Here is a 19113-nt window from a genome sequence, read left to right on the forward strand (position 1 = left end):
ATGCATTGAGAAAACAGCCAAAGACAAGAAGCCAAGGAGAGTTCAGAGGTCTATCATGAAAATCTGAGAATGGCCGGGCGCGGTGGCTCACACCTGTAATCCCAGTACTTTGGGAGGCCGAGGCGGGCAGATCACGAGGTCAGGAGATCTCGACCATCCTGGCTAACACGGTGAAACCCCGTCTCTACTAAAAATAAAAATAAAAAATTAGCCGGGCGTGGTGGCAGATGCCTGTAGTCCCAGCTACTCAGGAAGTTGAGGCAGAATGGCGTGAACCTTGGAGGCAGAGCTTGCCGTGAGCCGAGATCGCGCCACTGCACTCCAGCCTGGGGGACAGAGCACGACTCCGTCTCAAAAAAAAAAAGAAAAGAAAAGAAAAACCGAGAATGGATACACAGATTCTTTCAGATTCTCCCTTTGAGCTTGTCATTTTGTAGAAGAGAAGGCCAACACCCAGGAAGTCAAGCTGATTTCCCCAAAGTCATAAAGCCTATCTCCACTAGCAAGAGTGGTCAAGAGGCCTCAACCTCACCCAGAATACAAGACGCTAAGATCACAGTTTCTTTGGGTCTCATTTTATTTGTTCACTTGCTGATTCAATACTTTTTAGAACCTGGGGGCTCCAGCAATCATGAACATCAGAGTAGGCTGTGGGAGGAGAAATAAGAAATGGCAAACATTCCATTTCAGGTACTGTCGGGATGTGGAGGTACTGTCCAGAGAGCAGCTGGAGCTCAGGGGTCCCTAGCTCCGGAGAACTGCAGATCTGGAAGATACCCCACAATGAAAGCACATGAAACCCAGGGAGAGCAGAAGTAGTTTGAACTGCAATTCTGACTCAGCCCAGTTGGGTAGAATGATGTCCAGTATATGGTTTGATTTTCTCATCGTTGAAGTTAAAGCAGATAGCAAAAAATAAAAATAAAAAAAACACAGTGGCCAAAAGATGACATTTAAAAAGATCCCTGGATCAAAGCCTTTTTGTGAGTACTGTTATTTCATCCTCCTCCTAACGGTAACCACTTCCCACATGAACCCCAGTAAGGCAACCGTGCAGCCCACAAGAGAGATAGAAATATGACCACACTTCCCTCTTATAAACAGGCGACGGTAAACATCTGAGACCACTGGTCCACAGCCGTGGTTAAACAAAGGGTTGGGGGCACCCTGGCACGGCCGTCAGGGCCTCTGTCTCCCCCACATGCTGACGTTCTCTCTCTGAGTAGTGAACTCGGACCATTAACTTCAGAACTGAGGCAAACAGAATCAGACTCGCACTGGGGCAACTTCGTCTGGTTTCATGCCCAGGCTCACCTGGCCACTGCTTCTGGAAACTAAAGAATTTTCCAGGAAAGTAGCTGTTGGTTCCAGGCTCATGCTCAAAGGCGCCTCTCTGTGCTCCATCAGGACAAGAGGGCAGGAAGACAACTTACATATTTACTGGAGTGCGCACCCCATGCCAACCCTCACCTCTTGGTTCAGTAGCGATAGATTCTTCTTTTAAACAATCAAAGCAAAAACTGCAACTCTTTTAATCAAGCAAGAAAAACAGGAAGACCTCAAAAAACTAATTAACTCTGAGATGTTCCCTGGGGTTCCAAGTTATCCCAGCTCCTAGATCAATAGGAAAACAAAACATGAGGCCTTGGGACAGGCTCTGTTTTCTCTGAATTGGAATGAAAGGGCACTTACACACTTGAGGTTAGTTACTAGCTCTTTGCGACAGGAAGACTCAAGGGTATTCCCTATCTGCAGAAAGTTCCATCCGAAGACGGCAAAACTTTATATAATTTGGTCAGGACTTTGTTTTTAACCACTAAACATTTATAGAATTTTTATGTCTTCACATATACATGCTTTCAGAGAAAGTTTCCAGCAGATTCAAAGCAAGAGAGATGCACAAAGATCTAAACATGCAATTAAACTGCATATGGTTTTGAAGCTAGAACACCGCAAGAACCTTTAGAAAATTTCCCCTGGGGGAGGAGGCTCTCAGCGCTGTGCCCTGCCCCCACTCCAAACCCTAGGGCAAGTTGTTATCATTTGTCAACAGGAAAATAAGACTGGTGGAGGGGTGGAGACAGAAATGGCAACTGCTTGAAACCTGAAACAACGTGGCTTGCATCACAAATTGTGTGGCCCTGGGTATGGCATTCAGAGGCCCAGACAGTCCCCCCTCTGTGCTTCTCAGGTCCTTTTGTCTCCTTGGGCCTCAATTTAACACCTCTTCCAAAGCTACCAGACTGCCACAGTCTACTCGGGAGATGCTCCAAACACAATTACAGCACCATCTCTCCACCTTGACTACAAGCTCCATGAGGGCAGACTTACCATCACATCCTCAGAAGTCAGCAAGACGTAAGTGTTCAGGAGTCTCTTAGTGAAGAAAACCAGCAACCAACAAATATCAGTTAGTTAGTTGGTGCCTAAGCAATGGCAGTTTTGCCATTATTTTCGATGGCAAAAACTGCCATTACTTTTGCACCAACCCAAATAAAATTCACTAAGCACCTACCTCCATACTAATTACCCTGATGAGTCAAAGGAATAGCCTGGGCCCTTGACCTCAAGAGGCTTCTGAGGGTCCATTATTTCTGTCATTGATTGCATGTGATACAATAATGACCAACAAGATACCAGGAGGCTCCTGGGGAAGGTTTTCTTCCTAAAGAGAGACCCCCAAGGAATAGGAGCCCTTTTCTGACCCTGGATGCAATTGTTCGTAGACGGTAATATCTGTAACAGCTGTAACCACCTGTGGACCAAAAGGAGACAAGCTTGAAGAGAAGATGGCCAGGAAGAAAGATGTCAGGCTCCTGAGTCCTTCTGATGCCTGAAGCTTTCCTGCCTCTAGCCTTCTTAGGGGAGATAATAAGCCCTCTTATGATTAAAGCTGTTTGTTGAGTTTCAAGTCGCTTTTGGCCAAAAGCATCCTGATACAGTGATGCTGGCCCCTGATACAGAAAGTGGGATGGACTGGAGACGGAAGGGGCCAACTGCCTTACTGCAGCACGCAGGCATGAAGGACTGAGGGCCTCAGCTGGGGAAGGGAGGCTGGCAAAGGTAAGGAGAGCTGCAACTCAGGAGACTCAAAAGCCGCTTCCAGGCTTACCCACAAGATGGCCTAGTCATCCCCGTGTCACCAGGGCTCAGTTCCCACGATGACTACCTGATGCACTGGAGCATAAGTAATGAATACTCTGTGTCCATGCCACCCCCACACATGCCTCCGTGTGTCTGTGGGGTAGCAAAAGGGGAAATGCATCTTGTTCTATTTATAAGACCCAGCTGAGCCACAAAGGCTAACGACAGGGGCACTGTAGTGTCAGCTGAAGTTCTCCAAACAGGTGCCAAGTTTGGTTTGAATTTATATTTCGCGTTTCTCAGCCTGTAACCGTTCCTTTGTCACTCCAACTGCTCTCCTTGGAGCTCACCCGACAGGGCCTCGCCCGCAGCAACAGTCTGGTTGGAGAGTGGAGAGAACTCAAGTCCCTCTCCAGACTTCCAATAAATTATCTGGGGCAAGAGGAGGAGGATGAGTTTTGGATGATCACAGAAACAAACCCTGAGAGCCCGAAGCAGGAGTGAAACAGCACAGCCCTTACATGTTCTCTGCAGAATTCCGTTGGCGGGGAGGGGTTATTCAGGGCCACGTGCTTACTCCGCAGCGGCCCTAGCACATTCCATGCACTGACCACAATCAAAGAGAAAGAAAAGGCATGCTTACTGTTATTTTTAATTCCTTCCTCAAGGCTTTCCAAAATTCTTCAGCAGGATTATCCACTAAACTTTCACCACTCCCAGCCAATAGTCCCTTTGAAGCCCTCAGCTAAAGTGAAGCGCAGAGAAGGAAAAGTCAAGTCCCAGAAGTCTCTGCTGTTGGCCATTAAATATCATCCAAGTTGCACTGGGCCTAGTGGCATCCCCCGGGCTTCAAAGGGACAGGGCCTGATGATGGTGCCGACATAGCAGAGCCATGCGAATGCCCTGCCACCGCCACCCCCACCTACTGCATACACACCCGACCTTGACCTCTACACCTCCTTTCCCTTCAGTAGTAGACATCAGCGTAGCCAAATGTTCCCCAATTCCTACTCCAGTTAATTAAGCTCTGGTGCTCACTTTACCATGTTTTTAACATCTCGTCCAGTTTTAAAATATTATATTGCCAACTTGTTGCATGACCTTGGGCAAGTCCTTTCACTTAGAATAGCAGGATATAATTTGCACATTCCCTTCCACTTAAGCAACAGCACAGGAGCTAGCGGATCCAATTCTCCATCACCTTGGTCAGGTATCAAGACCAGAGGCAGGGTGACTATTACCCAGGTTTGCCTGGACAGTCCTGGTTTGTGGCCAAGGACCATAATTCATAGTGGCCATAACTAATAATGCTGCCCCTTTTCACTTTTGGAAATGTCTTGGTTTGATAAATTAGGTAGTCATCCTCGATTCTAGAAGGGGTAGAGCTTCAGCAGCAAATCCAGCTCCAGCCCTTAGCCTGAGACCTGAAGCAACTTACCTAAGTAATCTGAACCCTATTTCTGTCATTTACCAAAAGGGAATAATGATAGCAAAGTCACGCCTTTTTGTATGAGGACAAGAATGGCCATCCCTTCTTGAGGGTCTATGGGGTAGAATGCAGATAACTAGGAACCAGAGACCTGAGTTGAGATTCCTGTTCTGCCACTGACTCCTCAATTCTTCAGGCTCCTCCTCCATAAACATAAATAATCCATCTTTCCCAGAGTACTGTAGGTAAGTAAATAAGATCAAGGAGATCACCCACTCTGGCATACACTCAGCATGCAGTTGACACTCAGTCCATGCAGCACGTACCAGGATCATCCCATGTGAGTGGGCTTAGGTGATTTGCTAACAAGTCAACACTGCTGACTCGACCATCTTCTGAGTCAAATGCTTGGACAAGGCCAAGAGTAACAGCTCACCTAAGCTTCTAGTACAAGGCACCAGAGCATGTGTGCCCCGAGCTCATATTCCAATATAATTTTGTGAATATTTATGATTGTCTCTAAAGCCTCTGTGGGAAATCTGGGTGTGAACTTGGAAGCCTTAACTCCCATCTCTGTCAGAAAGGGTTTTCGGCAGTATTAGTGAGTTCTACACCATAAAGAAATAATATGTGGGGGCCAGGCACAGTGGCTTATGCCTGTAATCCCAGCACTGTGGGAGGCCGATGCAGGCAGATCACCTGAGGTCGGGAGTTCGAGACCAGCCTGACCAACATGGAAAAACCCCATCTTTACTAAAAATACAAAATTAGCTGAGCATGGTGGTGAATGCCTGTAATCCCAGCTACCCAGGAGGCTGAGGCAGGAGAATCGCCTGAATCCGGGAAGTGGAGGTTGCCGTGAGCCACAGTCATGCCTTTGCACTCCAGCCTGGGCAACAAGAGCGAAACTCCATCTCAAAAAAAAAAAAGAAAGAAAGAAATAATATGTGACATTGCAAAACAATTCACAGCTTGCAAGAAGCTTTTAATCTAAAATAAATCTAATCCGATCTAAATACATAACTTCAATAACGTCCCTCCTGAAGGAGGTCATTGTTTTTCCCATTTTACTGATGAGGAAAAGGAGGCTCAAAGAAGTTAAACAACATGTCCACAGTCACCACTGCAGTAAGTTGGGGAGCAAGGATTTGAACCCAGGGCACTCCGCAGCAACAGGCTGCCCCTGGTCTTGCCTCTAGTGACAAGTTTCTAGCAATGTTTTCAAAAACAGCCCATGAACTAGAATCAGTCCTTGAACATGAAACTCAAATCTTTTAAAAACCCAGCAACATAAACCACCACCACCACCACCACCAAGTTGACCCTATACAGGAGAGGTAAATCATACCCAATCTCTCAATGATAAAATGAATGAAGAATACTGATTTAAACATGCTATTTTACTCTCTTATTAAGGAATATAATCTGTTTGTAATAAGCTTACATCATGCTATGAATCTGCAGTACAGAATTTAGGTAGTTTCACTGATTGCAGTGTGGTACGGAATTGGAAAGCATAGCCTTGATGATCATCAACAAATTAAAAATACTGACCAGAGATGGTCCATATGAAGGCACTGTGTCAGGCACAGGGAAGACCCAGCAGACGCACTGGGGGGCCTGTGCTTGGGTGGACCAGGCATCTGCATGGAGCCCACTAACACCCCACTTAGTTTCCCAAGGAATCCATATCAAAAGGCTGACATGACTCACTGGCTAATTACCTGAACGCCTGGGCTCCCTGAGCCTTCCTGGCTGAACAACATGTCTTCTCTCCTGACAGTGAACAAAACACTGTTTTCAACCTGGTCCAGACATAGCCTAAAGCTGTTCACATGGTACTGTAAAGGATTATGACTCTGACCTGGATAACTCGGGCAGAAAACCTGCTGTTAACAGCCACTGGGTAAGAGAAGGAAATGAAATAAGAAACGATAGAATGGTGGCTTTCACAATGCCACTCCCCTGCTTTAAAATCTCCTGGACGCTTACAGAGCAAGGTCCAAACATAAAGTACCAAGTTTGGCAAACCAAAGCCCTTTACAACATCCTTCTCCAGCTCCTCTCTGGCCACTCCCTCATCCACACTCTGGCCACCCTAAACTGTCTTGCCTTCCCTAGACATCAGGCCCTTCCACAGTCTGGTCTGTGCTCTGTGCTGCCTCCCACCCCACTCCTACACTCCTATCCATCCTTCACGGCCCCATTTGAGCATGCCTCCTCTGTGAAGCCTGCAGAAACAGATCTGCTCTTCCTCTAGGCTCCCAAACATTTTGTTTGACCTTCACTATAGTATCTCTTCCATGAGCCCACCATAACTGTGGTTACTGGTGTCCCTTTTTGCCTCTGAGCAGTTCAGAGACACGATTTCATCTCTGTACCTCTGGTGCTTAATAAAGATTTCCAGCAAACAAATGCACATTCAGTGGTCCAGTTCTCTGCTCCACTTTTTGAATGAGCAGCTACAATATGTAGCACCTTCTCCCTCATCTGCATTAAATTCATTCTGGCCTGGGTTCAAGGTGAGGGAAATCAATTCCTGTGAACATCTCCAAAATCCTACCAATATAATGGTGCCACCTGGGCTGGGATTCAGTTTTGGCCACGCAACTGAGCGGATGGTACAAAAATAAAAGAAAGAAAAGAAAAGGAAAAGAAAGGAAAGAAAAGAAGGAAAGAAAGGCAGGCCTGTCCCTACAGAGCAAGAATACATAGGATGGCCTACACACCATATGTAGTATTTATTTATTTGTTTGTTTGTTTATTTATTTATTTATTTATTTTTGAGACGGAGTCTCGCTCTGTCACCCAGGCTGGAGTGCAGTGGCCGGATCTCAGCTCACTGCAAGCTCTGCCTCCCGGGTTTACGCCATTCTCCTGCCTCAGCCTCCCAAGTAGCTGGGACTACATTAGCTGGGACTACAGGCGCCCGCTACCTCACCCGGCTAGTTTTTTTGTATTTTTTAGTAGAGACGGGGTTTCACCGTGTTAGCCAGGATGGTCTTGATCTCCTGACCTCATGATCCACGCGTCTCGGCCTCCCAAAGTGCTGGGATTACAGGCTTGAGCCACCGCGCCCGGCCTGTATGTAGTATTTAAAGACAGAAATCAAGGTAACAAACGGTTACACAGCACGCTTTCTATCATCCTACCTTGACCAATACTTTAGTAAGTCCAGGTTTGAGTTTAGGATTCCCTGACCCCTTGGTTTCACAATGGAATGTGGAAGCTCAGAGAGACCCAGCCCCAGATCTCAGCCCACCCCTAGCACCACCCATAACTTTGAGAGGCCTGGTGCACACCCACATAGAGTCCCCAGGTCACAAGTCCAAGCTCTAGCCAATTCCTTCATACCCCTGCACCCCTTGCCCAGCCACTGGGCCCGCGGGTACATGTGCTGTCCATGGCCAACACAGTCTGCCCTCAAGTAACAGACCTGCGGAAGAGGCCCACCCAGGACTTGGAAACAGGCTCAAGACACTGGGGCAGGGAACTGAAGGGCCAGGCCTCTGAGCAGGATCTGGAAAAAGGAAGTGCTGGCTCTAGATGGGCCTGTCCCTTGGCCCTACAGTCTCCTTGCCCCAAGAAGAGTAGCACAGCCAGGTGGAATGCCAAAGCATGACTCTTTAAGCCTGAGCTCCCTCTTGCACGTATCTGAGGGCGGTCAACGGTACAGCCACCACGTCTGGGTCATTTCAGAGCCATGAGTTTCTGGACCTGACCATTCTCATTCAACAGCTAAGCTAACCAGTAAGCTAGTATTTGAGGGAGAGCCGGAAGTCCCTTCCAACTTGGGCCTCAAAAAAACACCAGCAACAATAAACATCATGCACTTCCATGCACTTACGGGCAACTATCAGTGACAGGCGCGTGAGTCACTGCGTTTCTGCTTCAGGATCTTACCCATCCCCCACTCCAGGAGGCCTGATTCATCAGTTTGTTTTTAGTACTATTATTTTTGGTCCACCAAACGAATTTTTAAAAATAATGATAGAGAAGGTGAGGGGGGAGGGCAGAACCACCTAAGAATATGAATTGTTTCTCTTTCAATAGCCTGCCAAGCCTTACATCAACAAGTGGCATGTCTGTATGTTCTCTGTGTGTATTGAAGTAGATTCTTTTACTGTATCAACTGAGACTCTCCAAAGGAGAATGCCCTGCGAGCAAGGGTGTCGGGGTGGGAAGGGGAGTACCTACTGGAGTCGATAGACACCATCTGCCAAATTTCCCCTCTGAAAGGGAAAATGAGTGTTTACTGAGCACCTACTGTGTACTATGATCGATACTGGCAAAGTACTTGATACATCTTATCTCATTTGGGTTGATTTCTTTTTTTTTTTTTTTTTTTTTTTTTGAGGCAGAGTCTCACTCTGTTGCCCTGGCTGGAGTATAGTGGTACAATCTTGGCTCACTGCAACTTCCCGCTCCCAGGTTCAAACAATTCTCTTGTCTTAGCCTCCTGAGTAGTAAAATTACAGGTGCCTGCTACCACACCCGACTAATTTTTGTAGTTTTAGTAGAGACGAGGTTTTACCATATTGGTCAGGCTGGTCTCGAACTCTTGACCTCAGGTGATCCAGCCACCGTGGCCTCCCAAAGTGCTAGGATTATAGGCACGAGCCACCGTGCCCGGCCACTTGGGTTGATTTCTATGAAGTAGGTAGTTTCATACCCATTTTACAGATGCAGAAACTGGGGCTCAATAAGTTGAAGCAAAGTACCCAAAGTCACCATATAGCTGATAACTGTCAGACTCAAACCCAGATCCATCAGACTTGAGAGGCTTTGCTCTTTCGGCCCAACTGTGCTCTTCCTGTCCTCCCCCTCTCCTGCTCCCCAGGTAATATGTGAAGAACCTGTGTGGGTAGAGACAAACAGCCACACACAAAATGTAAAGGGGTGGCACAACAAACAGTAATTCACTCTGCCCTCCCATGGGCTAGGAGAAATTAGACCCACCTTGAATCTGACTTCAATAAGAGTAAGAAAAAGTTTACAACCAGGAAGATTTGAAGCAAAAGGAAAAATCCAATTTCCATCACCAGTGCCTGCTTTCAGCCACTTGTAACTACTCAAAAAGTCCTTTCTGGATTCATTACTCCACATTTGGGCTTAGCCCAGAGGTGATTTTTTAAGGAAAAAATGCCTTTTGGCATTTTTAAGCTGTGACAGCGTAAAAACAGACCTTTAAAAAACACACACCCAAAAAGCATTACTATTTTAAAAAGTCCAGTTGAAAAGAAAAAAAAAAAAAATTGGTGACATCTCAGAGCTACAACTTGGCTTGGCAGTTTGTGATGCAACACTTAGCCACAAAAGGGACCAGATTTATACTCTGTAGGTTTCAAAGGCAAAGCCATACACAGTGTTTCTTAAACAATACTGGAGTCTTAACCCAGCTCTACTAAAAATACAAAAATTAGCCGGGCGTGGTGGCGGGCGCCTGTAGTCCCAGCTACTCAGGAGGCTGAGGCAGGAGAAATGCTTGAACCTGGAACTGCAGTGAGCTGAGATCGTGCCACTGAACTCAAGCCTGGGCGACAGAGCGAGACTGTCAAAAGAAAAAGCAAGCAAGCAAGAAACAAACAAACAAACAATACTGGAGTCCTAAATACCCGCAAAGCACTCAAGAGAAAAACTTGCCAGATGTAAGCTGGGAGAGCCACGTGATACTGAAAAAGAACTATTTAGGTGGAAACTCACTTTTCATTTCCTAGTTGGGGTTTAAACTTGCAACATCCACGCTGCCTAACAAAAGGCTCATGCTTACGCAATCGAGTGCAGCCTTTCTTTATATAGATGCTTGCAAATAAATAAAGGAAGCTTCCTGGGTAAACTTTGACATATGAGCAAACATTTTCCACAGGTATCCTCTATAATGCCTACCTCTTACATTTAACCATTTTTAGGCATCTGTGGTCATTAGTTTAAGTAAACTTCCTGTTCTTAGAATAGTCAAAAATAGCTACAAAAGAAGAAAAACTGTTCACTGCATTTCAAGAGGCACAGCCTCCACGTCTTCATCCTAGCATTATTTTTACATTCCTTTGTAGTTAAATTTCACTGATTCAGACTCACAGAGCAAGGAAGAGGAAAGGAAGAGGGAGGGAAATCACCAAAATTAAAGGCTGAATTACAATTTTATTATTCCACTTATGTAAATTAGTTGACACCAGGCTGACAGAGTCTTGGAACATTGATAATTAAAGATCTGTCATTCACTGATGAACTAGATGCGTGCAACTGGGAGCTTCTAAAATGTTTGTATGTGGCCAGGCGCAGTGGCTCACGCCTGGAATCCCAGCACTTTGGGAGGCCGAAGCGGGCAGATCACTTGAGGCCAGGAGTTGGAGATCAGCCTGGCCAACATAGCGAAACTGGTCTCTAATGAAAATAGAAAATTAGCCGGGTATGGTGGCGCACGCCTGTAATCCCAGCTACTCAGAAGGCTGAGGCAGGAGAATCACTTGAACCTGGGAGACGGAGGTTGCAGTGAGGCAAGATCACGCCACTGCACTCCAGCCTGGGCAACAAGAGCGAAACTCCTTCCAAAAAATAAAATAAAATGCTTGTAGGAATACCAATTCCAAGTTAGAAAGGCCCTCCAATAGAGCTTATCTAGCCTATTTTCCAGTTGAGAACATCTGAGGCCCAAAGAAGTAAGGTAACTTGTCCCAGGTCACACAGCTAATCAGAAACAGAGCCACATCTAGAACCTACCCAGGTCTGCTGACTCCTACCTCCAAAATAATCCCCAAACCCTTGTTTATTAGTAATTTTTCTTTGACAGCATTTATGGGGCTAAAAGGCCTGCTAAACAAACTTTCACCTAGTCCAGAATTAGCCAAACTTCTTAATTAATAGGCTTCTACTGTGTTTTCATTTTAAACTGAGTCTCTGTCAAAACATTCTACAGCAGTTGCCACTGTGGCAGGCTGCTGTTTATAGGAAGGGCCTTAGATAACCAACAGTGGATAGTATGACTCGTGCTATAGATTTGTTTATTTCTCCAACTGTTAATTAAGTCGAAACAAAGGATAATGTTATACAGAGAGAGAGAGAGATCCTTGTCAAGTCAATAAACTGCAGAGCTTGGGGGACTTGGTTTGTTTGGCACCAAAAAACAGTATTTACAAATTAGCTAAAGAGTGAACACATACAGCATTCTTACAACTCCAAAGAGCCTGTGTTTCACAGCCAGTGGACTAGAAGCTACAGAAGGCGCCAGGGACAGTATCTGCCTTATTCACTATTTTGTCCCCATTACCTGGCACAGAAATTAGCACCTGGTAGGAGCATTAAAGGAAGGCATAAAAATGAACTGGACACGTTCTCTTGGAATGGCCTCTGTTCTAAAACTTAGAATAGAGTAAAATTAGAAACCAAACTTCTGTAGCATGGACTTAGGATGGCAACTTCCCACTGTTTCTAGGAACCATTGTGCTTGAAGATGGGAAGACTGAAGGTTCCATAGCTCAGGGACTTGTCAGAGGCCAACAGAAGGTCATACCCCTCCTTAGGGAGGAACTAGTCCCATCCAACACTGCACCAGCCATTCACGTGTGCACATGGCTGGTGAATCTCCCATCCCCTGCATGTTCAGCAGGCTGCCATCAGGAGCAGCCTTCTTGGGCAGTCCTCTTGCCAGCCAACCAACTCTATGAGATGTGGATTTGGGGGAGGGAATGGCATCTTCCTTTAGTTTTGCTTTTGTTTTAATCAGTCAATATGGCAAAGGAGAAAAGGGCAAAAGTCAATTAGGACTATTGATGAGACTTGCTGATTAAGAAAGCTGCATTCCAACCTTAGAGAACTTAATTGCAATTACAGGAAGCTGAAGAAGAGGTGGACGAAGGTGGGAGAATAAGGTTAACGGGAATGAAAGCTGATTTCAATTTAAAGCAAGCCCTGCTTGGTCCTATTTATTTCATTAAGGAGCTCACGCAGAATAATGGCTGTACTGTGCATCAAATGGCATTAAAATCTCCTAATAAATTAACAAGTAAAAATTAATGGTCGCTCAGTTCATTAAATTGTGTTAATTTTATTTCCATTATAATAATACAGCAATCACATGTCTACATTATTAAACCAATATTTATTTTTTAACTCATTTAACTAGATTCCTGATGTGATAAGCCTGAAACAAATTCTATCAATTTAATCAACTTCTTGCATTTCTCATCAGAATTAAATGCGACGGTATTCATAGACTTTTTTCGGTTATTAAAATTGTAATTTAAAACTTCGCCCTTGCAAAGACTTTTTTAAAAACATACCACTAAGAGCGCCTATGTTCATTCAGAAACTCGGGTATCTAGGATTTATTCTCAGCAACTGTTAACCAGAGAAACAAGAAGCTAGGTCACACTGAAGCTCTGAATTTCAAAGCAACCATCTGCAAGTTGTCCACTTTTTATTTATTTATTTATTTATTTTGAGATGGAGTCTCGCTCTGTCGCCCAGGCTGGAGTGCAATGGCACAACCTCCACCTCCCAGGTTCAGGTGATTCTCCTGCCTCAGCCTCCTGAGTAGCTGGGACTACAGGTGCCTGCCACCATGCCCAGCTAATTTTTTTGTATTTTTAGTAGAGATGGGGTTTCACCATGTTAGCCAGAATGGTCGCGATCTCCTGACCTTGTGATCCGCCTGCCTCAGCCTCCCAAAGTGCTGGGATTACAGGCGTGAGCCACCGTGCCCGGCCAAGTTGTCCACTTTTTATTAACACTCCCTGTCATATTCTGAGCTGATATATCTGAAGTCCCTGTTCCCACCAAGGAAACCTGAATTTCAGGTTTGCAGTACTAAATTACTTTTTACTTCAAAGAGAAAATGGTTTACAGTGGAGTAAAATATAGCACCCAAGTCACTAGCCATTCAGTGCCAGTTACAAGATAACATATTTATAGCAGCACACAGTTTAGTAAAAGACAGAGGATAAAGATGTCTTCATTCTTGTAGGGAACTATCCCCATGTACCAAAAAGTTCCCAACATCATACTGCAGTCCAAAAACCTTCACTTGGATAACTCTTGTCCCCTTCTTAGTTTTCCACCTCTCATGGGTTCTCCTCCTGTCTACACCTCCTTCCACAGAATTAACTGTGTTTCCACATTGCTGGTACTTAGTACATTCCTCAGCCGCAGCTCATGCTACACCTTTGAGCAAGTCTGTCTCCCGCTCTAGACAGGGAGCTCTTGGAGTACAGGGACTCTTCTGGGGTCATTGTAGTACATGCTCAATCAAGGACTGAATAATTCAATAATGAATGAATGATGCAGAACGAAGGCTAAACGTAACATACCTGTCAAGTTCTCTGGTTCACAAAACACTTCCACAGGACTTGTCTCATCCTGACTTTACAGGTGCAGACATAAAAGCTGTGAAACTTAAATGGATTCCCAAATCCTTGCAGGTAGTAAAACGATAGGTACAGGACCTGAATCTTGTGTTTTTTTCCAGAGAAAACAGACGCCTGTCATTATTTTATTTTCTAACATAGTGACTTCTACAATATTTAAAAGGCACATCAACGCCCGGCCCCATCAAAAATCATCCATACTAGAGCTCATATTTCTACTGGTAACTGGGAATGAGAAAGAGATAGCAGTTAGATACTCAAATAATGCCCTATTAATGTTTCCCTTACTGATGTGTAAGCTCCTCACAGGCAGGGAACTTTTCAAATGTGTCTCTACATCCTCCTCTGGTACCTAAAAAACTGACTCAGACATGGGAGGGGTCCAATAAATATCAATAAATCAACACAATCCAGCCCTGTAACATTTGACTGGCAATTCTCAACAGAGGGGCTGTCTGCAAACATTCCACTCCCAGGTGCAAGCAGCATGTTGCAAGGTTCTAAATGTTCCCAGGGAACGTCAAGTGGCGCCTAGGTTCAGCTGCAGCTGAGTCAGTTCCCTCATCAGCTACCTATTGTCCTGCAGGGACCTCCTCTTCTCAGGCCCTACGTGGAGCTCCCCTAATCAAAGTTAACAAGAGCAAAGAGACAAGGGACTACCTCCCTAGCAGCTGGAAGGGGGCTTGCTTCCAATGGGCCACACGGTGCTCTGAGCTGCAGCCAAGAGACCTATTACAGCCTTAGTAATAGGTCTATCCCCAGAAATCTGGGAAAGGAATGTTAAAGATTAAGATCTTTTTCCTTTCTCATAGTGAGAGTACCCTGGCAAAATTCAAGGAGATAATAAGAGGAGGCAACAATAAAAGATCAGATTCGGTGGGGCGTGGTGGCTCACGCCTGTAATCCCAGCACTTTGGGAGGCCAAGGTGGGCGGATCACAAGGTCAGGAGTTCAAGACCAGCCTGACCAACATGGTGAAACCCCATCTCTACTAAAAATACAAAAATCAGCTGGAGGTGGTGGCGGGCGCCTGTAATCCCAGCTACTCAGGAGGCTGAGGCACGAGAATCGCTTGAACCGGGAGGCAGAGGTTGCAGTGAGCTAAGATCAGGCCACTGCGCTCCAGCCTGGGCAACAGGGCAAGAATCTGCTTCCAAAACAAAAAGATCAGATTCACAGGGAGGGAGCAGATGCTGTGTGTCAGATCTAGCGTTTGCTTCAATTCTCCAATTTTCCACTGGACTGGGTGCTCTGACACAAGAAAGCCCAAATTCCCTTCCAAACAAGCAATGCTTTAAGCTTGGTGTAGCTCCCAACAACGAGGCCAAGGCATGGATTCCCTGGTGGAAGCACAAGCTACCAGTGTCTACCAGAAAACTAAGTTTTAAGTGTGCCGAGCTCCTTATTCCTCATATAACGCTCACACACCAACTCTCATTCAGTGGCAAATGCTTTGATTCCATTCTTATACACTGGCAAGGACAATACCTGCAGCTTTACTCAGGTACTCAAGCAGGTGAGGCATGAGAGGCTGTTATAAAACTTGTGTAAATTCTGCCAATCCTGCCAGACCTCAGAGTATCCTGACAGCCCCTTTGTTGGTGTATCTAAATGAAGCTCTTACCACTTCCTCGGCACCAATCTCTTTTACCTTCTTCATGTCGATAAGTGTGTATCACTCCAGCTCCCCTGATAATTGAAACAAATTAGAGCTGGTGTCACAGAGAAGCAAGCCTGTGGTCTGGAAGTCCCCGGTATACAGCTCTAATTGCCAAATGTTGCTGTTGCAGCTCGTGATTATATATTAGCCAAAACACACTTGGCTTAATCTCCTTAGACTGAGGGCTCCTTAAACCCCAGAGTCCAGATCTTGCAGAGTGTTTTTAAGCATCCAGTGACCAACCCCCCACACACAGGGGGAATGACTAAGTTAAACGTTTTCCTTTCTCTACTTTCCAAACTAAAAGGCAGTTGTGGCGAAAGCAGACAATTTGACAAGCAACACTGCAATCTATGGGGCTTAGCAGACACATCGATATCACCAGCATAGGGCCAAACCAGCCACCTCCCCAAGACGTGGCCTTTAGTTTTCTGCCTATGACCAAAACAGCAGCAGCTGTTGCCAAGGGACACAAGGTGACCCAGAGGCGTGGGCACAAAATCCAAGGATGAAAATCCATTTTGTCTGGATCCACCCAAGCAACTGGGTTTCCCTAACTGAAAAAAAAAATTAAAAAAAAATCTGCTTTTGCATTCAGTCCTATCCAGGCAGGCAGAAGATGCCTCAGTCCTAGCAAAGTCACGAGAAGGCCACAGGGCAGGTCGGCTTGAACCCTCAGAATCATCCAAAGCGCTCACATGTCTTAGGCTTCCAAAGTCTCAGCAGGACTTTGGAAGAGGAAAAGGCAGGCCAAAGGTATGGCCCCACAGAGGACAAACTCCTACCAAGGCAAGGGAAAGCAAGGCCTCTCTGCCAAGCTATCACCAGCCCAAAGATAAAAGAAGCAACCGCACATACAAAGATCCACAGGGCCCTCCCCAAGCTAACACAGCTTTAGCATTCAGCAAAGAATGTATTCAGGATCTTCAAAGTATAAAGCAGCATGGGTCAGCAGAAAGAGCACATTCTGTCAGAACCCCACGTCTACAACTCAAGCCTTTTCACCTCTCTCTTTTAAAGTTTTCTCTGCTTTTAAAATGTGATAATCTTAAGCCTAACAACCTTATCTACTTTCCAGGGCTGGTTGCTTGCTTGCTTTCTGTCTTGTTTTGAGGACCTCAGACAACCATGTGAAAGTGCTTTGTAAACTGTGAAACACTTTTCACAGCTGCCTGTTTTATAATTGATACCACTTTTTTTTTTTTCTGTTTCAATGCATAAAGCACTTGTCTTCAGTGCACCCAGGCAGATAAGAAGAAGGTAGGTGTGGCAGACCCCTTCCCAGACAGAGAAGTAGCATATTCACCCACTCTACCCTCTCCACCCCCACCGAAGGAATACAGAAGAATTAAGAACCAGAGCTGGAACCAAATCCGAGGTCTCTCTGACCATCACATCACACCACCTCCTCTGAAGTCAATTCTGGCTCCCGATCACACGGCCAGAGACTTCCCCAGACAGCACACCGCCTTCCCTCCCCCTTTATTGACCGGATCCACCCAGTCAAAAAGAAAAAAAAAAATTTTTAAGTCTGCACTCCCACCATATGTGGCATTTATTTCCAGGGGAGGCCTGCCCTGGGTTCCCGTGGACAGATGTTGCTTTGTGCCTGCCTGACTCGCCTGGCAGCCCTTGTACAACTGCCCCAAGCAGGTGGCCAAGGATGGAGTCCACCCTGGCCCAGGGGCAGGGATGACAATCCCTTTTTTGGCTTACAGTCCCTGGTGCTTTCTACTCATTCCTCTGCAGCCTGGGACCCCCAAAACAGCCAACCCCCAATACACATACTCTCTCCCTTGGTTCAGAATCAAAGGAGGCTGAGAGGTAGAGACAGGAAGTCAAGGTAGCCCCACCCCCAATTCCCAGCCAGGCACAGCTAAGCTAAGGAAGGCCCTGGGGGAGTGGAGAGAAGTCACTGACCCTTTCTATCAGCCATCTGTGTGGGCTCCCGCCCGACCTAGCTAGCGCGCAATGGGAAGGATAAAGGAGATGCAGACAGATGGCAGCGCGCTTTGGGAAGGAGGGCTCTACAGGAATGCGAGGGCCGATGCGAGGCCCACTTTGGGGTGTGTTTTGTTATCTGCCCGGTTCCAGCCCGCCCCTCTCCCTCATTCTGCACGGACTCAAAATCTCTTGGACCAAAAGGAGGGCAAAAGAGTCGGGATGGGGAGTGGGAGGTGGGGGAGAAGACCCTATTTTCTGCCACTTGCCTCTCCCATTTGGAAGTCAGAGCATTGCACTGCAACCAAAGTGCGTGCGTGCTCAGGGGGCGGGAGACTGGCACAACCGAGTCTAAAAATACTCGATAAAAATGCTAATCCCGAAGGCAAAGAAAGAACGAAGAAGGAATCTGTCAATCACGAGGCTCCCGCTCCTCACCCACAGCCCCAGCTGTACGGACCGCATTCCTGTAGAGGAAAGTGGGGAGACCGGACTGAAGAAAAGAAACGCAAAGACACCACCACCTCCACGAGCGCGGGCCGCGGGGGCGGGAGGCGGCGGCGGAGGAGGGGCTCCGGCCCGCGGAGCCGAACAAAGCGGGCCTCAACTTCCAGCCCCAGCTCCCCAGGGTGGGGGCGGCCGAGTCCCGCAACAACCCGCTCTCCCCTCCCGGAGATGGAAAGGGAATGTGAGGTCTGGAAGCCAGAGTGCCGTGTGGAAGACTCGGGCTCTGATCTTTGCAAATGCAGAGATGGTTTTGTTTGGGGTCCCCCCACCCCCTTCCTGCCCGCGCTCTAGCTCCCACTCTCACACACACGCACCCACAGTCTCACTCCCTCTCTCTTCCTCTTTCCATCTCCAACCCCAATGGGTTGGCCCCGCAGTGCCAGGGGGCCGGGCCGGCGTGTCCCCGGGTCCCCCGGGCGGGCCCCCACCTGGGGATGGTGATGCACTTGGTGTTGGCGTTCTGCGTGGTGATGGCCTTCTCCAGCTCGTCCAGTTGCCCCGTCTTCTTGAGTTTCTTGACCAGGCTCTTGACCGCCTTCTCGCACCATTTCTCCTCCTGCCCGTTCTGCTCACCCTTCTTCCAGCCCAGCAGGCGCTTCACGATCGGGGGAGTGAAAGGCAGGATGGACGACATGGCTGGGGAGGGCGCGCGGGCGGCGAGGAGCGCCCCCGGCGGGGCTAGGCTCGACAGAACGCCGGGGGCGCAGAGGGGAGCTCAGCCGGGGCCTGCCGCGGTCGCCCAAACTTCGCCTCAACTCTCGGCGAAGTTGCTGGGGCGCCGGGCCGGGCCGCGGCGCTGCAGCCTGCGGGGCTCGGCGCGCGGCCCTGCGCCCGGAGCGGCTCCCACGGCGAAGAGAAGGGCGGCCGGGCGGGCGGACGACAGCGATGCCGGGTCGGGAAGGCCCCGAACGCGGGGCGGAGGCGGCGACCGCGAGACTCCAAGTGGCAGCAGAAGTTTGGGTTTCCGCACGGGGTAGCTGTTTGGGTGCCGCCTCCGGGAAGGAAAGTCCAACCCCCGGCCAAACTTCTCTCGCCTCGCTACCTTTGATGCGCAGATCCCTCCGCCTCTGCTGCCTCGCCGCCCCGCCACCCTCCTCCTCCCGGCTCGCCGCTCGCTCGCTCGCTGGCTG

General features: G+C 47.5%; 1 protein-coding gene across 3 annotated transcripts in view; it reads right to left on the reverse strand.

Moving 5' to 3' along the window:
- Positions 1-18833, reverse strand: part of SMAD3 (SMAD family member 3) — a 130865-nt gene extending 112032 nt beyond the window's left edge. For 2 of the 3 annotated variants that reach the window (XR_004057448.1, XM_030931389.1), the window contains exon 1: positions 18412-18713. Coding sequence is in view for 2 of the 3 variants with exons in the window: in XM_030931389.1 (XP_030787249.1) it covers positions 18412-18617 (206 nt within the window). In the remaining variant the exon portion in view is untranslated. Of the gene's footprint in view, positions 1-18411 lie in introns of all 3 variants that reach the window. The other variant, XM_010363612.2, reaches the window with a different exon arrangement.
- Between the last annotated feature and the right edge of the window lie 280 nt (positions 18834-19113).

The sequence above is a fragment of the Rhinopithecus roxellana genome, chromosome 5 (assembly GCF_007565055.1).
Source record: "Rhinopithecus roxellana isolate Shanxi Qingling chromosome 5, ASM756505v1, whole genome shotgun sequence".
Taxonomy (NCBI): domain Eukaryota; kingdom Metazoa; phylum Chordata; class Mammalia; order Primates; family Cercopithecidae; genus Rhinopithecus; species Rhinopithecus roxellana.